The sequence below is a fragment of the Amblyomma mixtum genome, chromosome 3, assembly GCF_055824585.1.
Source record: "Amblyomma mixtum isolate Tamu chromosome 3, ASM5582458v1, whole genome shotgun sequence".
Classification (NCBI taxonomy): domain Eukaryota; kingdom Metazoa; phylum Arthropoda; class Arachnida; order Ixodida; family Ixodidae; genus Amblyomma; species Amblyomma mixtum.
Window position 1 is genome coordinate 5,359,401 of NC_143014.1, and position 19,961 is coordinate 5,379,361.

At 47.4% G+C, this 19,961-nt stretch overlaps 2 protein-coding genes across 5 annotated transcripts in view; one reads left to right on the forward strand and one right to left on the reverse strand.

Moving 5' to 3' along the window:
* Dhpr (dihydropteridine reductase) overlaps positions 1-16,414 on the reverse strand; it is a 44,268-nt gene extending 27,854 nt beyond the window's left edge. Inside the window, exons 1-3 of one of the 2 annotated variants that reach the window (XM_089578100.1) lie at positions 16,144-16,414; positions 15,761-15,950; positions 2,109-2,249 (exon numbers count right to left, since the gene is read on the reverse strand). In XM_089578100.1, the coding sequence (XP_089434226.1) occupies positions 2,109-2,249; positions 15,761-15,950; positions 16,144-16,230 (418 nt within the window). In that variant the 5' untranslated portion in view covers positions 16,231-16,414. The remainder of the gene's footprint in view (positions 1-2,108; positions 2,250-15,760; positions 15,951-16,143) is intronic. The other variant, XM_089578101.1, reaches the window with a different exon arrangement.
* Positions 16,415-16,730: 316 nt separating this feature from the next.
* The window catches only part of PAPLA1 (Phosphatidic Acid Phospholipase A1), a 106,363-nt gene continuing 103,132 nt past the window's right edge, over positions 16,731-19,961 (forward strand). For 2 of the 3 annotated variants that reach the window (XM_089578087.1, XM_089578089.1), the window contains exons 1-2: positions 16,732-17,014; positions 17,276-17,401. In XM_089578087.1, coding sequence (XP_089434213.1) covers positions 16,876-17,014; positions 17,276-17,401 — 265 coding nt within the window. In that variant the 5' untranslated portion in view covers positions 16,732-16,875. Of the gene's footprint in view, positions 17,015-17,275; positions 17,402-19,961 lie in introns of all 3 variants that reach the window. The other variant, XM_089578090.1, reaches the window with a different exon arrangement.

The following is a 19,961-nucleotide window of genomic DNA, read 5'->3' on the forward strand; positions in this document are numbered from 1 at the left end:
GTATGTTATGATTTGTGAATGTATGATGTGCTCCAGTAGTTTGCAGACGGTACTAGTTAAAGGGGAACTCCGGCAATTTTTCAGCCATTTAAGTTAATGGCTGTTTTGTGTTCCTAAGAACCTCCTGTAATGTTTACGATACAAGGATTTCAAAAGCAACCCTAAAATAATATTTAAACAGCAAAAAAACGCAAAACTTGAAACCGAAACCGGGGAGGTGCCTTCGTGCGGTATTGATTGTGACGTCACTGACGTGTTCGCCGCGCCGTGAAGTCCCCGAAGATATCGCAACTACAATAAGTCGCGTTGTCGACATGACTGAAAGCACGGGGAACAGCTTTGCCGAGACCAGCGAGTCTTACAAGAAGACTCATTCGACAATTTTGGACTAGACGAGTCGTCTTTCAGGTATGATACACTGCCGCGTGAGGCAGCAGAGTCGCACCACAGGCCGTGTTACCTGCAGCACAGAGACGGTCTGAACTCTGAGAAGTAAGTACATGTGTCATTTCTCGTGCATGCATTTGTGACACAGTCGTCGGAACAAAAGTTAATGCGATGCTCCCCGCTGTTCATGTGGTGAGTGCCGGCCGACCCAGCCTGATGAAAGAATCTGCTGCCGGAACGTTGCCACGGTGCACAACATCCTTACAGGGGCATGCATCACCAACAGTCCTCTCTTTGCAAAGCCTTGTCTCGACGGTGAGCTTTTGGAAGTGAATTCACGCCAGCTACACCTCTACAATTCAACATACTTTGAACACGCTGACCGTGGTCCGCTTCCTCTTGACGGCCGCGCTTCGTTCAGCTGGCCGCTGCGATGGGCGGTTGTACTCGAATAACGTTGGCACAGAATCTGCCCTCAAGTGGCACTTGAACGAAGCCTTAGCGAGTCCAAAGCTCTCTCTGAGGTACACGCTCTTTTCATAGCAATCTGGCGCAAAATGTTCCGAGCACAAGCGGGAATGCTTCCTCGGAGACCAGTTGACACGGCGGACAGCTCTCACCCACTTGTCGCGAACGTTCTTATCGCTAGGAAACCTATGGTAGATCACGCCCGTTGTCACATAAGAAGAATTTGTGCACCCCACAGCTACACTGCCGTGACCCACCATTCTGGCGTACACATCACATCAGGCACGTTGAGATGGTGCGAAATTGCACAGGCGGTTGAAATAATTCCGGAGACCTCCACTACAGCACCTCTTTCTTCCTTTCTTCTTTCACTCCTCACTTACGCTGCGGTTCGGGTGTCCGTTACTGCGTCTTACTTTCCTCAAAACCAATTTTCAGTTTTCCCCTGCACTGCCCGACCAGACTGACACACCAGTGAGATCACAGTACAGGGAGGCCTGTAGAAGTTGCTCGATCAGTGGGTGCTGCTCGCGTCGCGGAGCACTTGTCTTCAAAATTCACTTGCAGAAAAACTACGCCGGTTTCAGGTGCGAAATATTACATGAGGCATCAGACTATCATAAAGAATAGTACAGACTTAAAATTTCATTTCGATCGATGAATTGAAAAATAGCCGGAGTTACCCTTTAAAGAAATGGGTCGGTAGTTAAGAGGAGATGTGCGATCGCCAGCTTTAAAAATTAGTATGACCTTGGCTGTGCGCCAGTCATTAGGAAACCGGCCGGATTCTGTGGCCAGATGACTGAAAAAGATTCCCGAAATGCTTTGTGATGTGCTTTTTAACAACTTGTTGTTGAAGCCAGCATGGTGAGATGCAGACAACCATTTGCGATTATTAAGTGGTGACATGATACCGGACTCGCTGATAGTAATCAGCTGCATGATCATATCTGAAAGTGTACCTATATGTTTGGGCATGAAGAGACGTCCTCGCGGGTGAATACAGACGAAAAAGCATGCTTCAGTATCTGTGCGCACTCTGACTCTGGAACAATGGCACCTATGAGATCAGTTAGTGTAGCTTCCAAATAAACTTTAGGCAATCGCACCTTGTGAATGCAATTTTCATCCCTTTAAAGCGAGAACAACGGAAAACCCGGTGGCGCAAGCGAAAAATTTGCAGGTTGTTTTTCCCGAGGTGAGGACGCATTGTACTCCTAAGGGGAGGTATGACAGAAGGAGGAAGCACCAACCGGGCGTGGGCTCAAGTGCTGCCTTGGCTCCAGTGAGTGCCAGCAGGCCACCTTCTTTCAGGTACTTGGATGCCAGGCTGGAGGCAATCACGGATGTCCACACACTGGATTTCCACAGGGAGTCGCAGTTCTTCACGTAATCTGGCATCCAGAAAGAAGAAAACCACTGTGACACGAGAAAAGGATGCAGAGCAGTGTGCTTCTGCAAAATATACTGTCGCGAGTATGCGTCACTACTTCTTGAGTGGTATTTCCATCCTGCTGAGCTTGCTGCTATAGGACACTCTAGATAACGTTTTTTTCCCCCATTCTCCTTTGTTACATGCATTAGATGCATGTACAGGGTCAATCACACTTAGTGGGAACACAGCTCTGCGCGGAATGCCACTGCTTCTAACGCGGTCATGAATCAATGCAGAGTGGCACACGAGATGAGGGAGGACCTTGACATGGTGCTTCGTCACGAGTTTGCTACAGGCTTGGCCGTAATGGCGCTCCGCATGCCGTGTTCCCGCTAAGTGTGCTCGACCCTGTACGTGCTCACTCCTTTCTTCTGTGATAACGACTCTGTGGCATACATTTCATATGCAACGCTTATGTTTCTAGTGTGCGAATAATGTGTCTCTGCACATCAAATACAAAGGTTATGAACACCAGCATAGGATAAAGTGTGCCCTCAAGTGACAAGAAGCAAAGCATCTGTTCCCCAGCAACCACTTCTTTATGACATATGCCCTGTAAAGAATTACTAATAGAATTCTACACACATTTTTTTTTCATACTTAATACGATTTACCCAGAATAACTGCTCCAAAGTATTAGGGAATGAAGTTATTTGAGAGATAAAGTTGGAATTTAAGGTGCACAAGTCCTGAATGGTGGAAGTCACAATTTCTCCCAATTAGGACAACGACACTGGTAACTTCTCGAGTTGAGAGGAACCCTGTCTGGCCGGGGGATGCAAACAGTGACATCAACCAGTAAAGGAGATTGTTTTGGCTCCCTTGTTCACAATGAAGACCTCACCAAAAATGGTTCACTTTGAATAGGACTGAATAACCACTGCAACCACAGCAACAGCAGAGCATGCACTCGTAAATGGACTGAGGCAAGGCAAGAATCGTTGAGGCCGAAAAATTGACAGCATCACGGCTACATCAGGAATCCCCGATTATACACATCACATCACACACGGTGAACTGAAATCTAAACCTGATAAACACACGGCTCCTTGCAGCGATTATTGAAGTCTATTTAAAACAAACCATTTTGGTGACGTCACCAGAGTGAACAAGGCCCCCCATGCTGGGAACACTGAAATGATCTCTGTGCACTTGAGACTGAAAAGCAGGACTGAGCTTGCAAGAGCTACCGAGGCCAGCTGGAAGGTGGAACCATACACCTTCACGAAAAGGCTCCTTACTGCTGTCACACTGCTTGAGGCTGGAAATAATCGTTCCCGGCACCAGCATGAGAGAAAGGAAACGCTTTTGAGCGCGAGGCGATTTCACCACACTACGGAGGGAAAGGCTCCAAGCATCAGATTCCGTATTAGCAGAGTGGGTTTACTGTAGTGGAGCGTCGCGCAAGAGTAGAGACCCCTTCCGCTCAATTGGTGGTAACTGGACTTGCCAGAAAATGGTTCTCTCCGATTTATGTCTGAATGAATAAATAGCTGTTTACATTTGCTGTATGCTTTTTGGTAACAGCAGTGCTTTGGAGTCAAGTTTTCGTAATACGAAAAGTCTGCCACTGCGAGAGCCAAGCCATCCCTCGCAGCGTGAGCGTGTACGCATGTGTATTCATCCTCTATGCCTGCGATCGAGTTGTGTTTGCAAGTTATCCGACACCGCCTGTTTGCCATGCCTGCAAGACCCGCTCCTGTTGTCACACACTGGCGGCTGCCATGTTGGATGTTTGTTGTTTGGTTCGGTTAGCCCAGAAGGCTTGGCTCGCGCGGGATCGGAGCCGCTCCCGCCTGAGCATTTCGCGCATGCACAAACCCGCTCAGCTAACACTCTCCATTGATGCACACGTGGTGTGGGTGTTTAGCGCAGCCTCCTGTTCTACAGCACTTTCTTTCGACTTCATTAAATAAACAAGCCAGATATAAAAAATTCTAGCACAAATTTTTAAAATTTCTTGTTTAGGTAAAAGAGAACCAATTTTGTCGGGGAGGAATTCTGTGGGGCAGCCCTGAATGTAAACACTGTCGCCCACAGAGAGAATGCTTTTCTCCGTAAAACTGCCGCACAAATTTCACACGACTTCGCCAGGTTTGGAGAGAAGAATTAGCTCCGCACTGTAAGCGTCCGCATGCACATTCCATGAGGACAGGGACCAAGGAAAAGGAAAGTGTTGGGTATTATGGCACAAAGGCCACCAAGCTTGAGAAGGGGAAATTTGCTGAAAAAGCTGGTACTACCAAAAGCTCTAAAGAGGGTCGGGTAACCTCAGCTACAAAGGCCTCAGGAATGAGAAGGTGGCTGAGGTGCATCACGGGGGTGATGAGTTACATTTGTTGAAGAAAACTAGCTTCTGTTAAAAATCTGAACGCACAAGACATGTCCACCATTGCATTACAAGCACCACTGGGTGAAAAGGGATGTCATAAAAGTGAGCGCAGCGATGATAGTTCACTATTTTTGTGGTGCAAAGGCATCTGCGGCCAAAGGTATTTTCCTTCTTCCCAAGGTGGAGCCCATGCCAGGCTCAACCACTGAGAAAAGCACTTTTTCTTAGCTTTTAGAGTTTTGCACATGAAAATAAAATGCGATCTATGTAAGTTTACAAACCAGTTTGTCTCGTTTTGTCAGGAGAAAGTTGCGTGTAAGGTGTGTGTCTGTGGCATTTATGGAGACAGCAGATGATGAGTTCCCTGAAACGTTCCTGGTGGACATGACTTCCATTCACCTAAAACTGGCTTTAACAAGTGTAGTTTGTGATTTGTATCATTATTCCAACAGATTTCCGTTTTTTTTTTTTTTCTTGCTTTAACATGTACTAAGTTCACACAGTCTTTAAAGGGCATATTCACTTTTTTAATTTGCTTGCCACAAGCTTGAAGCGCACAAATCTGCTCTTTCGTTGCCTTTATGCCGACATGACTCGGTACCGAGCACCTTGGAGCAGTTGTCTTGTGGTGTACTGCCACGTAGTACACTGGTGGCTACAGTCCAGAGGGCAGCTTCTCAACAAGACAGCTCGGTGGTCGTCCAACTCTCGGCCGTGCTGAACTTTGAAACAATGTAGAAGTGGCTCCGCCGAGATGTGATCAATCGAGAGAAATCTGGTTGCTTCTTGCGTCACAAATAAAGTGGTAAAGCAGCAGGCCAGCAGCTTTGAAGAATGAAAAAACAAACACTACAAAAATTCACAGCAGTATGATGCCACCAAGCAGCAGAGTGATTGCATTTCTAGAGTGAAGGGCTGTAAGCAAACTTAGCGAGTGTGTGTAAATAATACTGTTTGCGAGGTTCTCATTTACTATTTTTCTAAGGCTACACAAATGACGTTACAATAGGCAGTAAAGATGGATGCACACTGTGGAAGTCTTATTGTTTCTCTCCAAGTTTTTCTGTTTTCCTTTTTTTTTGTTTTCGAACCACCAGTATAAAAATCCATGAGGCCATTGTTTTTTTTTGAGTGGAAGGAATTCTTGTACGATATGTTGTTTATGTTGTAAGTTATGTTTATTTGTTATTCATTTATTAATACTGTAAGCCTTCACAGGCTCATACAGGAGTGGGTAGAAAATCCCAACTGTAGACAATCTATAATATATCCTAGTGAACAAAAAAAAAGAAAACAAAAAAAGAATAACAAAGAACACTGGGGCACTGTGCAGCTATTTCGGAAAGACCAACGAGCGCATGCACATGAACTGGCGCTTTACAGCCACTAATCATAAGTGTGGCTGCTCACAATGTTGCAGTTTGCTGGCCAAAAAATATCTCCACCTTTGCAGCAAATTAATCTGCAGACATCGAGGTTACAATATCACGTGGCAGCTTATTCCATATGCTGGACAGAAAGAAAGCGTGATAAGTGGCCCGACTGTCTTGTCATGGTTTGTTCTGGCTGAGTGCTGATGTGGTGGTTTTAGGTACTCGTGTTTGTTGATATTAATGCAGTCATGATAGAGAGGGTAAAGAAACTTTAAAGAAGCAACTTGTCGCCGGCTCCTGTTGTGCACAGTGGTTGTGTGGACGTGCCGCGAATACTGTGAAAAAACAAACCGAAGGGCTTTATTTTGGATCACTTCTAATTGGTTTGGTTTTTGGGGCTTAACGTCGTCCCAAAGCGACTCGGGCCATGAGGGACGCCGCAGGGAAGGGCTTCGGAGATTTCGACCACCTGGGGTTCTTTGACGTGCACTGACATCGCACAGCACACGGGCCTCTACAATTCCGCCTTCATCGAAATTCGACCAACACGGCCGGGATCGAACCCGCGTCCTTCGGGCCAGCAGCCGAGTGCCATAACCACCACGGTGGACCATTCTAATTGACTGCTAAGGTATGCTTGGTGTGGATTCCAGATGACACTGCTGTATTCAAGGACTGGTTGTACGAACGACGTTTAACTTCCTAGCTTCACTTTAGCTGGCGCACGTGCAAGTTTCCTCCGAGCTGTCTAAACGCTTTTGTGCACATTTCACCGATTTAACTGTGTCAGCTTCTGGTAGCTGCACTCCTATTAGACGGTAGGCAAACTTTAGGGGCACCCATTTTCGAGTTATGGTCATAGATGGGTTTTCATGTTTATTTCCATTCCTGGCACCAGCTAGCCAGAATGTTAGTCTAGGAGACCTGGTCGATAATTGTGCGCACTGTGGTGTAGACGTCATCTGCAAACAGCCTTACCGTTATATTAGGCTCAACATGAGTGTAGTGAATTTCATAAACTAATATCAAGAATAGAACAGGGCCCAGCACTCCACAGGAACACCAGAGTAGACATCTAACTTCACTTATTTTAATGCACTGCCTGGGGTTTGAAAGATACGCAGCTATCCAGTCTACTATGCTATTGTCGATACCAATAGTCTTCAGCCTGTAACCTGCTAAAGGCTTCAGAGAAGTCTATGAATATTGCGCGAGCTTGAAGTTAACCGCAGCAAAATCGTGTTGTTTCGAGAAGTCGAGTTACCATAGAATTACCTTTGCGAAATCCATGTTGTTCGGAGTAAAGTAGATTATCTTCTAAGCACGTGGTAACTGCCTTGCTGATTATATGCTCCATCATTTTACAAATGCAACTAGTAAGCGAAATCGGCCTGTAATTGTTTACCAGTAGTTTGTTACCTCCTTTGTGAATAGGAAGGACATTTGCATGGAGCCAGTCGGTTGGCAACGTGGCCGTCTGGAGTGATGGTGTAACAAATTGTGTAGAAAAGGACTTATATGGTGTGCGTAACACCTAAGGAAAGCATTTGAAATGTTGTCAGTGCCTCGGGATTTTTTAACATCGGGTTGTAGCAATAAGTTAAGTACCCCTGGTTATTACTACTTTAGACATCGATACCGTGGGATCTGTCACAGGTTGACGTTCTGCAAGTGCTGGTGTACGCGCAAAAATGGATTGGAAGTATCTATTAAATATGTTGGCGACAGTGCGTACTTCATCGATTACAGCTCCATTGGCTTCAATCTGTGTCACTTGGTTTTCAGACCTGGACAGGTAGCGCCATAATTTTTGTGGGTTCTGCGACATAAAAGTTAAGTGTCGTAGAAAAGATAACGTCTCTTGCATGGCGGATAGCAGCTTTTAGCTTTTTAGAAATTTGGCGAATACCTTCAGGATTCTTCGTACAAAAGTTAGTGCAAAACACGACACTCACAAGAAAGGTGGACAGGACAACGCGCTACTGACAACTGATCCTTTATTGGAAAGAAACACGTAATTCTGTCCACCTTTCTTGTGAGTGTAGTGTTTTGCGCTAGCTTTTGTACGAAGAATAATGCACCAACTAGCCCAGCAACAAGTGTTACTTGAGTATCTTTCCAATACAGCGCGTTGTCCTGTCTACCTTTCTTGTGAGTGTCGTGTTTTGCGCTAGCTTTTGTACGAAGAATAATGCACCAACTAGCCCAGCAACAAGTGTTACTTGAGTATCTTTCCAATACAGCGCGTTGTCCTGTCTACCTTTCTTGTGAGTGTCGTGTTTTGCGCTAGCTTTTGTACGAAGAATAATGCACCAACTAGCCCAGCAACAAGTGTTACTTGAGTATCTTTCCAATACAGCGCGTTGTCCTGTCCACCTTTCTTGTGAGTGTCGTGTTTTGCGCTAGCTTTTGTACAAAGAATAATGCACCAACTAGCCCAGCAACAAGTGTTACTTGAGTATCTTTCCAATACAGCGCGTTGTCCTGTCTACCTTTCTTGTGTGTGTCGTGTTTTGCGCTAGCTTTTGTACGAAGAATAATGCACCAACTAGCCCAGCAACAAGTGTTACTTGAGTTTCTTTCCAATACAGCGCGTTGTCCTGTCTACCTTTCTTGTGAGTGTCGTGTTTTGCGCTAGCTTTTGTACGAAGAATAATGCACCAACTAGCCCAGCAACAAGTGTTACTTGAGTACCTTCAGGATTACATTTTTTTTTTTTCGCATCCTTTGTAGCTTTCTTTTTAGGTGAATCACACTACACGTAGCCCATGGGTTTCTACGTTTTGTACGTTTCAGTCTATTGGGAACGAACTTTCTTCTGCAGTGTGCTATTATATCTCTTATTTTCAGCCATAGGTTATTCACTGTGCCGCATACGTTTCAAGAGAGAAGACTTTCAAAGATGTTTCAAGGTAATCAATAATGCTGACATCATCAGCTCTATGATAACCTTTAACAGCAAGACGTGATTCGGGAGCTGGGCCTCTAAAATCAGTACAGTCCAACCTCGTTATAACGAAGTCGCATTTTGCGCGGAAATTCGTTCGTTATATCCAATATTCGTTATAAAAGTATGCACTAAAATTCCCGCAGAACAGGTCGCTAATAAACCCAAGTAAAGAGTACTTTAAGATGGACAGCACAGGGTTGAAAAAATGCACTATCTTTGAATTTAACGCGTGGTATAAGCATATGAAACCTCGCCTTGCATTTTGTACTGGAAAGCAAGAGGAAACTCACAAATCAGGATGCTGGCCAGGTGCGAAAACTATGTTATTTAAAAAACGACGTAATCTTCGTTTGGCGGCACTTCACACTGTTTGACAGGTTATAGTTCTCGACGAAATCAACACAGAGCAGCGCTTTCCCGATGCCAGCTGATTTGGCCACAGGTAGGTTCCCGAGGTACCCCCTGAACTTCCTGGCCATGTCAGCGGCCTCGCCGCTGCTGAGAGCTCGCACTTCGCCATCCATCGCTGTTTCTAGCATCATCTGCAGAAACCACCTGATCAGCAATTTCTTGGTCGGTCAGTTTGGGCGCCACAGCCAAGTTGTCATCTGCACAGATGAATTCCTCGAACGTAACGTTCGGAACCGCCAGCTGACGCCATGTCGTCTTGCCGAAATTGTCCGCTTGCCTCCCAGTTGCATGCGGAAGCTTTCAGCCTACTTCTCGCAGTTCTCGGCGCCAACGGCTGCTTCTTCGCCAGACAAGACGTGGCAAACAATCCGATGGCGGTCATTAAATCGCTGCAGCCAGCCACTGCTTGCATGAAAGTCATTGTGGCCTCAGACGGAAGTGAGACTTCTTGCCTTCATTTGAAGGGCGGCACCAGACACAGGCAGGTTAACAAGGCATCTTCAACATCCTGTCTTGCTGTCATTCTTCACAGCGCCAGCAGAGTGGGCGTTTGCAATCTTCTGCCTTGCGCTCAAGATAACCATCTTATCTAGATAGATAAGAGTGCTAGGCGCAACACCGAAGTCTGCGGCAATGACTTTTCCTTGCGCCCGCTGTCAACTGCCCTGAACATCTTTATCTTCGTTTCAAGCGAAACTGCTGTTTGTTAAGACGCGTTCCGCTACGGCGTCTACAGATTGAACTGCAGAGATAGCGCGCGCGGGGCGCGGGTCGGAAATTGCGACGGCGGGGCTTGCGCCCGCTGTCAACTGCCCTGAACATCTTTATCTTCGTTTCAAGCGAAACTGCTGTTTGTTAAAGGGACACTGAGGAGAAATTGAAGTTGGCTTGTATCGACAGAATACCAGCTCCTGATTACAAAAACGCCACTCATACTGACGTAGAAAAGAGCAAGAACCAAAATACAGGTATCGCCGCCACAGGCCAAACTCGCAAGTACAAGCGTGATGAGATCATAGAACAAAACAGTGTTGCTAGAACGAATGGTTCTAGCAACACCAGGAACCGAGAAACCATGCATCACTGAGGCGCAGCCAATGCATGCGCAAATCTCCTTGACGTCGCCAGATGGCGCCACGTGCCCGGCTGCTACGCGCGCTCCTGAAGCATCGGGACAAATCAGCGCCTGTTTTCCGGCGGTAGGCGGGCTCCCGGTATTCCGCTAGCGGTAACAAGGTACACGGTATGCTAAAGGTGTCTATTTGCGAGAACTTCGTTGACGACTTCGAGAATGAGATCCATCGTAACGCTGGCAAAACGCCAGTGCAAACGTAATCGAAGCGACTGTAGCGACGGCCGCAATAGCCGATAGATGCCTTCAACGTGCGGCCGGCGGTAGCTTTCTTTTCGGCTGCTGCTAGGCCGCACTGCTGGCAGTCAGAAATCACGGAGTCTGCGTTACGTCATGTGCACGTCATGTTTCACGTCTCTTAGTCCTCTGTCGTCATAGACGAATCCCAAGTTTGAATCAGAGCGGCGGGAAAAACTTTTTCAACTTCGAATCCAAATTTCTTAGAAATAAATGCATCTTTCGCTGCCGGCCAAGTGGCAACAAAGCCATGGCATGCCGAACTATCGGATTTTACAATAAAAAAAATATTAATAGTGCTCTCCTCAGTGTCCCTTTAAGACGCGTTCCGCTACGGCGTCTACAGATTGAACTGCAGAGATAGCACGCGCGGGGCGCGGGTCGGAAATTGCGACGGCGGGGGTGGCCGGGGAGCGGGCGTCGGTTCGATCACGTGCCAGTCACGTGCTAGGCAGCCGTTGATGCTAGGTTCTATTCGCTCTCCCTAGATGGCGTTGCGTGCGGAAGCGCGGGTGATTCAAACACATTTTAGGTGTGTTTTGAGATTTTTTCCTACTTGTTTGAGCATTTTGAGCCCCGTGAATACAAAAACTGCTTCGTTATAACCAATACAGTGTCAAATTTTGAATTTTTCGTTTCGTTATACAGATAGAACTCCCTTAGAAATAAAGCATGTCCAACCAAACTTTTCTTTCACTTGGTTATATCCGATAATTCGTTGTATCCGTGTTCGTTATAACGAGGTTCGACTGTATTCGCGCTAGTAACTTATCAGTAGCAGTTTATGATCCGATATGCCTTCTTCGTGTTTGACATTGGCTGATAAGTTGTTGGAAATGTTGTTGCAAGAGTGAAATCCCAGATCGCAGGAAAACTGAACCATGGAGGTAGCGGATCCAGTCTTAGTGCAATGCCAGGTAATGTATCCAGTACGCTGAGATTCTGGCACATCTTTTCACCCCGCAAGAGCCTGGTAGCTGGAGGTCTGTTGTTGAATATTATTCTGGAAGGACACTTTGTTACAACTGGATAGCAAATGAAGTGAGAGCGGTTGTTTCTGCACAGACCAGGGGAGATGTGCACTGGATCCAACTTGTCTTGCTAAGCCAACGCATCCATAGCCTATAGGATGAGCATACCAAAGCAATGCAGGAGGCAGGTTCTATCAGACCCCCAACGTTTCCCACTTAAAATCGTTAAAAACAGAGGGTGAGCTAAAACACAAGTCTATGCAGCTCATTTTTCCCGAGCTTGGAGAGGAGTATGTGTTCTTGCCTGTAATGAGGGGGCAGATATTATTGCTTAGAATAAAATCTAAAATACGACCTCTAGTTCAGTTAGTCTATGGGGTTTAACGTCCCAAAGCAACTCAGGCTATGAGAGACGCCGTAGTGGAGGGCTCCGGAAATTTCGACCACCTGGGGTTCTTTAACGTGCACTGACATCGCACAGTACACAGGCCTCTAGAATTTCTCCTCCACAGAAATTCTAGCCGCCGCGGCCGGGATCGAACCCACGTCTTTTGGGTCAGCAGCCGAGCACCATAACTACTGAGCCACCGCAGCGGCACCGACCTCTAGTATCAGTTTGTACACTTCCCCAAAAGCAACTACGCTCCCTAATACCATCCAGCATGACATTCCCTGTCGTGGACTATTACTTTTAAACACACTTTCCCCTGCGGCTTTATGCCTACAGCAAACCAGCTTAGTACTATAAAGTCTTTTGGGCTGACCGAGAGCAAGCGAGTAAGCTCTCCGGAGGTGTTGCAGTCGCCATCCTTCATTATAAAACAATCACAATATGTTCGGTATACCTTGAGCCACACCTAACACAACAGCTATCAGAGCCATAGCAGATTGGGAATTTTAGTGCCCATAATGTCAACTGCACCCGCCTGGAACCCGAAGGCCGGTCTCAGCGACAATGGTCACCGTCTGGCAACGCTCCCCCATTTAACCAGCCAAGCCACTAGGTCCACATGGACCGGTCAACGCACTCCTCATGTTTCAGGTCAGCTACCTAAACCATTGCTTTTCTGTTAGAGGTGTCGTAGTTCTCTTCGTGCACTAACTGACGTGCTAGCATTCAACTGCCTGTCGCAACTGCTGCTGTTGAACTCAACCCGTTGAAACGCGCGTGCAGCGGCCAGAAGAAGGTCCTGAACCACTGCGTGCTGAAATAGACCACCTCACCCTCACTCAAGCTTCACAGGAAAAACAAATACAGTCCTTAAGTAATCGTATAGCCAAATTAGAGTCATCAGAGCCAAAACCTAACACCGATACACCCCCCAACGAAACAGACAACATCCAGCGCGAAATAGCAGTCTTAAAAGCTGCCAGCATTGATACAAAGAACCGAATGCGCTGAAACAACTTGCTTTCTTTAGGCCTCGATGACACAAGCACGGAATCATGGTCTGAACCAGAAAACACAATTGTGGCACTTTGTGCCAATCACCTCGACCTTCGTCTTGACCAAAACAGCATTGGAAGTCACTGCCACGACAACAAGCGCCTGCAAAATTCACGCAGCATTCTGTCCTGTGGGCGGAAACTTACAGGGACAAACTGCGCAATAAGGGAAAATTTTGAATTTCCAACCTGGCATTTCCAAACTGGCTTTTGACAAGCTTTACGTAGGCAATAAATGCTATATTTATGACCCGACCACTGAAAGCGTGATAGAAAACACCAACTCGGCAACCAGCACGCGAAGAAGCGCAGGTACTATCTTCTGTCACCAACCACCGGCCTTGATCTAAATATCGCGTTGTGGGAATCCTGGCTTTCCGCCGTTGCCTTTGCGCGGCTGTGCCGGCTTCCTGCGTTGTTTCTCCTCTTTCCCTTGCTCCCGCCTCAGGCGGTGGAGAGGCGGCTGGGTGACTAATCACTGTCATTTAGCCACAGCTCCGCCCCGGCTCCCCAAGGGCCTTTGCCATTGGCGCCTTTTGGCGGGAATACGGGACCCGCTTTGGGGCGGCCGCGCACCGCGCGACCGTCCGAACGGGGCCCAGAGAGAGATCCCTCCGAGACAGCGTAAGGTGCGTACGTTACTGTTTTGTCCCTGCCGGCCTTTGCTGCTCGGACCAGTGCTTACTCGAGCTCGCCCGCACGTGTCCTCTGACCTGCAGCGGCTCGAGCCTGTCCAGCGGGGTCCAGCGACCTCAGACAGGCGTACCTTGCGTTGATTGCCCACTCTCTCTCGCAACCGGCCCAACGGTCGACACGAGAGGGAGATCACAGCACTGCCGCGGGGACATTCTCCTGCAGCGGCGTGCTAGCGGCGCGCATTACTCGAGTCGCTTCGTGCGCGCAGCGGAGCCTTGCTCCTCGCGCGCCCCCGGGACGGGGTGACTATTGAGTGTTTGTGTACTGCTGAAGGACGACGTGAATAAACGTCTCCTTTGTGAACTTGGAGGCCAATTTCTTTGCGGCGAATCGCTCTCCTCCCAGCGGAGGTTGAGTGCACCGCATCGGCGTCCCAGTGTGTGTGTGGTGACGGCTGATCGGGGCCCTTGGCTCGCGCGAAGCTCGAACCCGCGGTGGGTGGTGGCCTGTGTCCACGTAGAAACCCACAGCGTGACGTCCTGCATTAAGGCAGCCATCACCAAATCGTGCATTCACTCCTTCCAAAAGAGCGTCTCTGCACAGGTGAACAGGCTCAAGGAATCAGGGTATCCCATGCATGTCATCTCGATGACGTGCAGCAAACTAGTGCGCTGGATTAAAAGGGCACAAAAATCCCAAGACGTTGGAAGGGAGCGGCAAAAAGTCGGCGTGGTGCCCTACGTGCATAGAATGGCACATGGGTTAAAGAAGGTAGGGAGCCGCTACGGCGTCCAGGTGGTTTTTTCCGGGCCAAGCAAGCTGAGCAGTTTATGCTCTCAGATACGGAACAGGCAAGAAGGTGTTGGAGATAAGCGAAAAAAGCGCGGATGCACCGTTAGGCACCGCGCCCCGTTTGTTCCCTGCAGCTTGGGTGTAGTGTACAAACTACCGTTGTCCTGCGGAGCTGTCTATGTAGGACAAACGGGGCGATGCCTCAACATTAGGCTTGGTGAACACCGTAACTCCCTAAAAGATCATTATGGCAATCTTCCTGAGCATTGCCGGGAATGTAGCAAAAAAGAAGAGCAGAAGGGGAAAACTTGTAAACCGATTTTTTCTAGTACCGTCATACTTTTCAGACATCGAGATCAGCGTGTACGCGAGATAATGGAGGCATACCATATTAGGAAATGTCGGAATCCGTGTATCAGTGAGCCCTCTGTTAACTTGGCAGACTGTGAAATCGATTTTTTAGCCTCAGCGCTGCATTGAATTCCTTTTTTGATAACGGTTTTTTTAACTGATCTTCCACAGCGATGAGTGGCGCCTGATGCTTCAATTTCAATTTTTTCCTCTGACTTGGTCTTTCCAGGAGGGACTGTTTGTGGTTGTTTTTGTTTTATGTTTTTAAAGTGACTACCTTATATTGCGCGCATCAGCAATAAACCTCAGTTGCGAGTTAGCACTTGTCTGCGTCGTTTACTTTCCGTCCCGTGTGTTCCCTGTGCGCTATTTTTTACATCATGAACGTTATCCAACTTGCCCAACTTTCCGCTTTGCTGAATGCCTTCATCATGCTTGTATTTACACCAACTGTAGCCCCTCCTTATGTAATGCCCTCGGGCCCCTAAGGATAAAATAAATGAAATGCTGGTAGGGACTTTCTCTACCAGCTTATCTACCTTGCATGATGCACCTGCAGGCCAGAGCATGGTAAATCGAAGAGGCCCATAACGCGAGTGTCCCGTAAAAAGTGATTGAATGGAATCCTCAGGCTGTTTCTCACATACAGCTCAAAAACGCGAACTGGAGTTATCGCATTTCCTCCGCCAATTTTCGAGCAGCGGGAGGCGGCGCTCGGAGCTGTCCAACGCCGGACGTCTTCTGAGCACCTAGCGTCGAAGTTTTTTCTTTTTTTGCAACTACAATGTTTCTCCCGATGCGCTGCTTTAGCATTGCTCTCGCAGGTTAGCAGAGCTCACCGACAGAGGCTGCGTTGCCCCCAGCCCATCCGCCAGCCACGCAGATGAGCGCATCGATCTTGCCATCCTGGAGAACTTTGTCGACCCCCTCGAGGACGAGCTCGTGCTGACTGGCCCACGTGTCGCACGACTGCACCACCACATTGGCGTCGGCTTCTTCGTTGGGGAAATGGTCCACAGATGCAACCCACTGGAAGACCACTCGAGAACATTAGTAACTTTCCAAGACACCTGTTGCTGCAAAATCTCTCTTAAGCAGTCACTAAATGCCTCACACAGGCGACCTGAAAAAGGCCTTGCAATGTCTAGACGCAGCTGATAAGACCGACCGGCGAAAGAAATGCGATACTTAGCAAAGGCTGAAACAACTATGCATTGCTCACCCACTGCTTCTGCCTGAAAAAAGAGACAATTGCGCTTCCAAGCGCTCCTTTCCCACCGTAGACAACCACTCGCCCTGCCGTTGCCATCGTTTCGTCAGGAATGTCGAGTTAATTGCTCAGTGCACGATGCAGGCGAGGACGTGCACACACTTGCCGTACTCTCCGGACGACTGCCCGCGACTGGACGGCCGATGGAAAGACCTTGATTGCAGCAATTGCGGCGCGAAGCGTCTAGGGAAAGCAACGAACCCGTCTTTTTTTTTGTCAGCTCCGGTCCCGTCTCTGAGCATTTGTTTGTGTTGTTTGTACACTTTAAATAAAGATTCTTGATAAGATTGCAATACAGAGCTTATGAATTTTATAAAAACCTGTTCTGTTTTTGTTTCTATGTCAATTCAATTTGTTGGTGTTAGTTGTGTCCGATCACGTGATCTAACCCCCCCTCCCCTCCCCTTTCTGCCTCGCTTCTGACACACGTGTGTCAGAAGACACGGCATTTGTATTTTATGACTTCCGTTCTATCAAATTTGGCGCCAAGATTGAATGGTATGGCTACTTTTGGCTACATTCAGCTCAACTTTTGGCTCCTTTCAAAATGTCTCCAACGGCAACCCTGGCTCAGCGGTACACGATAACATGATGCCGTAGCCTAGCTAGCTCTGATCGCGTGCTGTCGCCACCGGCTTTCTGCTGTTTTCCGTGTCGATAGATGTTCAGGATAAACTTGTCAACATGGCTGGCCTAGGAAGAAACGATCCAAACAAGCTGACTTCTCTTTTACTGCAGCCACCCAACTCAAGCTTCTCGTGGAACGATGCGCCCAGTGGGAATATTCTGATGCCAGTGTCTCAAACAGAACCTGTCACCGAAGGTATGATCTAACATATTGACGACGCTTTGGGGCAGTTTGTAATGTCTGAGCCGATTTGTGGATGTCTGACCACATTGCAGATGTTTAGTGGAAGCAGCCTTCGTGACATCCAGATGTTCTCTTTTGAAGTGTGTGGAGGGAGGCGAAAAACCGTGGGCACCGGCGTGAAATGTGCCTTTTGAAGTTGCTGCCACATGTGCAGATACGTTGGCGCGTATTCGGCAGACCTGCTCGCACTGAGTGGTTCCACCTGCTCTGCAGGAGGCCAGGAGCCGAGCCAACCTCCCGAAGGGCCCTTCTCTCAGCTGCAACAGCCGCTGCGGCCGCCACTAGCCCCTTTGGAGGGCCCTCCGCCACAGCAGCCGGTGCTTGCGCCTCCACCCGTGGGTGAGCGTTCTGATAGAAAGAAAACATCGTTTCGTGGATTGAAATGCCTTGCATGTGTGGCCTGTGCGGTGTGAGTAAATAATTTGACTTTTCAGTACCGATATCACGAACCACATGAAATAACTCAACTTACGTCACTAGTTTTCCAAGTGCTCAGAGTGCAGTCTTTTCATATATCAATATCTCTGCTGTAAATCCCTAACACAAACCAAGGAGCTAAATTCTGGACGATTTCTCTTTGTCTCACTGGAGGGTCCCAAACTGTTCAAGAATGGACTAAGATTGGTTGTATACAGTGCTTCTTTGGTAGGTAAAGCAAAAGTGACGCAGAAAGCCCGAAGCTTTCCCAGCTCTCGCTGCAGCATAGGCCTCTGCCACCTTAGCTCATGTCCTGGGTATTTGGACTTTAAACTTGTTTTAAATTTATACTATAGTAAAAGCTTGTTAACTCAAAATTCAAGGGACTGAAAAAAAGTTAGAGTTATCCGAAAATGACGCCCCCCAAAAATTGTCTTGCATCACAGTAAGTTTATTTGGTGAAAGTGGGTGCCTGCTTTTGAGGCACGGCAGTGACGTTTCCATCAGTGCTATTTTATACTGTCGTTGAAGCAGAACTGGTGCAGAATTGTAAGGGCATCCTTCACTGTGGAGCTTCACACCCCTCGCGACTGGGGCCATGGTGTGTGAGGAGGCTGTATGAACTGGCTTGTGACAAGCGTGCAGTTTCAGTGCACTGGAAGAACGGAGCCATGCGGATGGAAGCGAAGGGAACGCTCGGCGAAGAATCTAAGGGGTAGACATGGAGGAAATGCTAGTGATGTGCCAATGATGCTGATGGCTGATGCTGGCGGTTGAACAGCCATTGCACGGAACTCTGAAAAGTGAAACCACAACTAAGTCGTAGAACTGTTCTAGGAGATGGGGCCGTCCACTTGTCGTCTGCCGTTGCCAGAGGTGACTCTGCACCATGGAATTCAGGTTCTAAGTAGGGTTATTGTAGTGATCTCTTACCGCGCTGGTCATACCTGGATACGCCCTCCCTTCGGGAGCCTGTTCAAATTAACTGGTGCGGAATCCCGAATTAGCAAGGGTGCGAAGCCACAGATTTACATGGGCATTGGCTGAGAGCAAGCAGGCAATTCAAATTATCCGGATTTCGGAATTAGCGGTGGTTGAATTAACGAGCTTTCACTGTATTCAGATTATAGCTACTCGTGTGGATTCTTCTTCGTGGTAAATGTCATGAAACCTCTTTTATTTAAATTTCAGCTCGTATAGCATTTTTAGCACCATTCGCTGATTCTGTATAGGTTTTGTTGAAGAATGTGCACATCATCTGCGCCTTTTATATCCCTGTATAGTATTCAAACATCAGGACATAAACGCATTTGAGATTGGATGCCATCAGTTATATCACTGATATGCATAATAAAAATATTTGTCAACCCAATACAGATCCTTGAGGTACACTAGACGTGACACTTGTGATTCGAGATTGAGCCCCGTTAACAATGACAGACTGCATTTGTGATGTGAGATATGATGTTATCCAACTCGCTGCAAGTTCTGCATTTGAGGGTACACTAAAGAGGAATCTGAACTCGTATTTTTACCACGGGAACTCGATCTACACAGCGAGACAATATAGCGCAGAGTAGGACAGGACACAAGAAGACACGAACAACACGAGCGCTAACTTCCAACAAATTTTATTTCACACATGCAACATATTTATACACCAAAAACCCGTCATCACTTGTGCTAACAGTAACGCTGCCTGAGAAACGAGAGTTCTTTATCACATAAAAAGATAGATGGAGTGCTTACATATGTCTCTCCTGAATTTATCCTTTCCGCTTCAATTATTAATCGCGGGGTCATGTCCCTACTTTTTGCAAGCACAGTAGTTTTTTCAAAAAATGGTTTGCACGTTTTAGATTCTCATGAACGAATGTGGTCAATAAGTGATTTCTCTTTCCCGTTTTTGACGTCGCGTGCGTGTTCCATCAATCGCTGATTGAGGCATCTCCCCGTCTGGCCGATGTAATGGCCCCCGCATGATAACAGTATTTTATATACGACACCTTCAATGCATGGCACGTACGGTTTCCGATGACGAGTCGTGGATCCACGTGTTCTGTTGCTGTTGGTTTTCCCAATCTTGCACAACGAAGCAAGTTTCTTTGGTGCCGAAAATACGACAGTTGCGTTTGCCCGCTGTCCAATTCTTTTCAGGTTATGAGAAATCTTGTGCAGATATGGCAATAGATTAAAACGCTTCCTTTCACCTTGCATGGGGGGCTGTTGACATTGATCTTCATTCAGTTTTCTTAAAGCTTCTCGGCAATGGACACCTGGACATCGCCGGGGTACCCAGCATCAGTCTGCCTTTTGGTCTGCTCCTTAAAACTTTCATGCATCCTGTGTGTACAAGATTTTCTCGGGGAGTTCTGAAAACACACAATGACGATGGTTCTTTTTACGAGTTTGGAATGTGCAGAATGATATGGTAATGCACGCTTGTTACTACAAGGCTTGTAGGCCCAACAAATGTGATTAG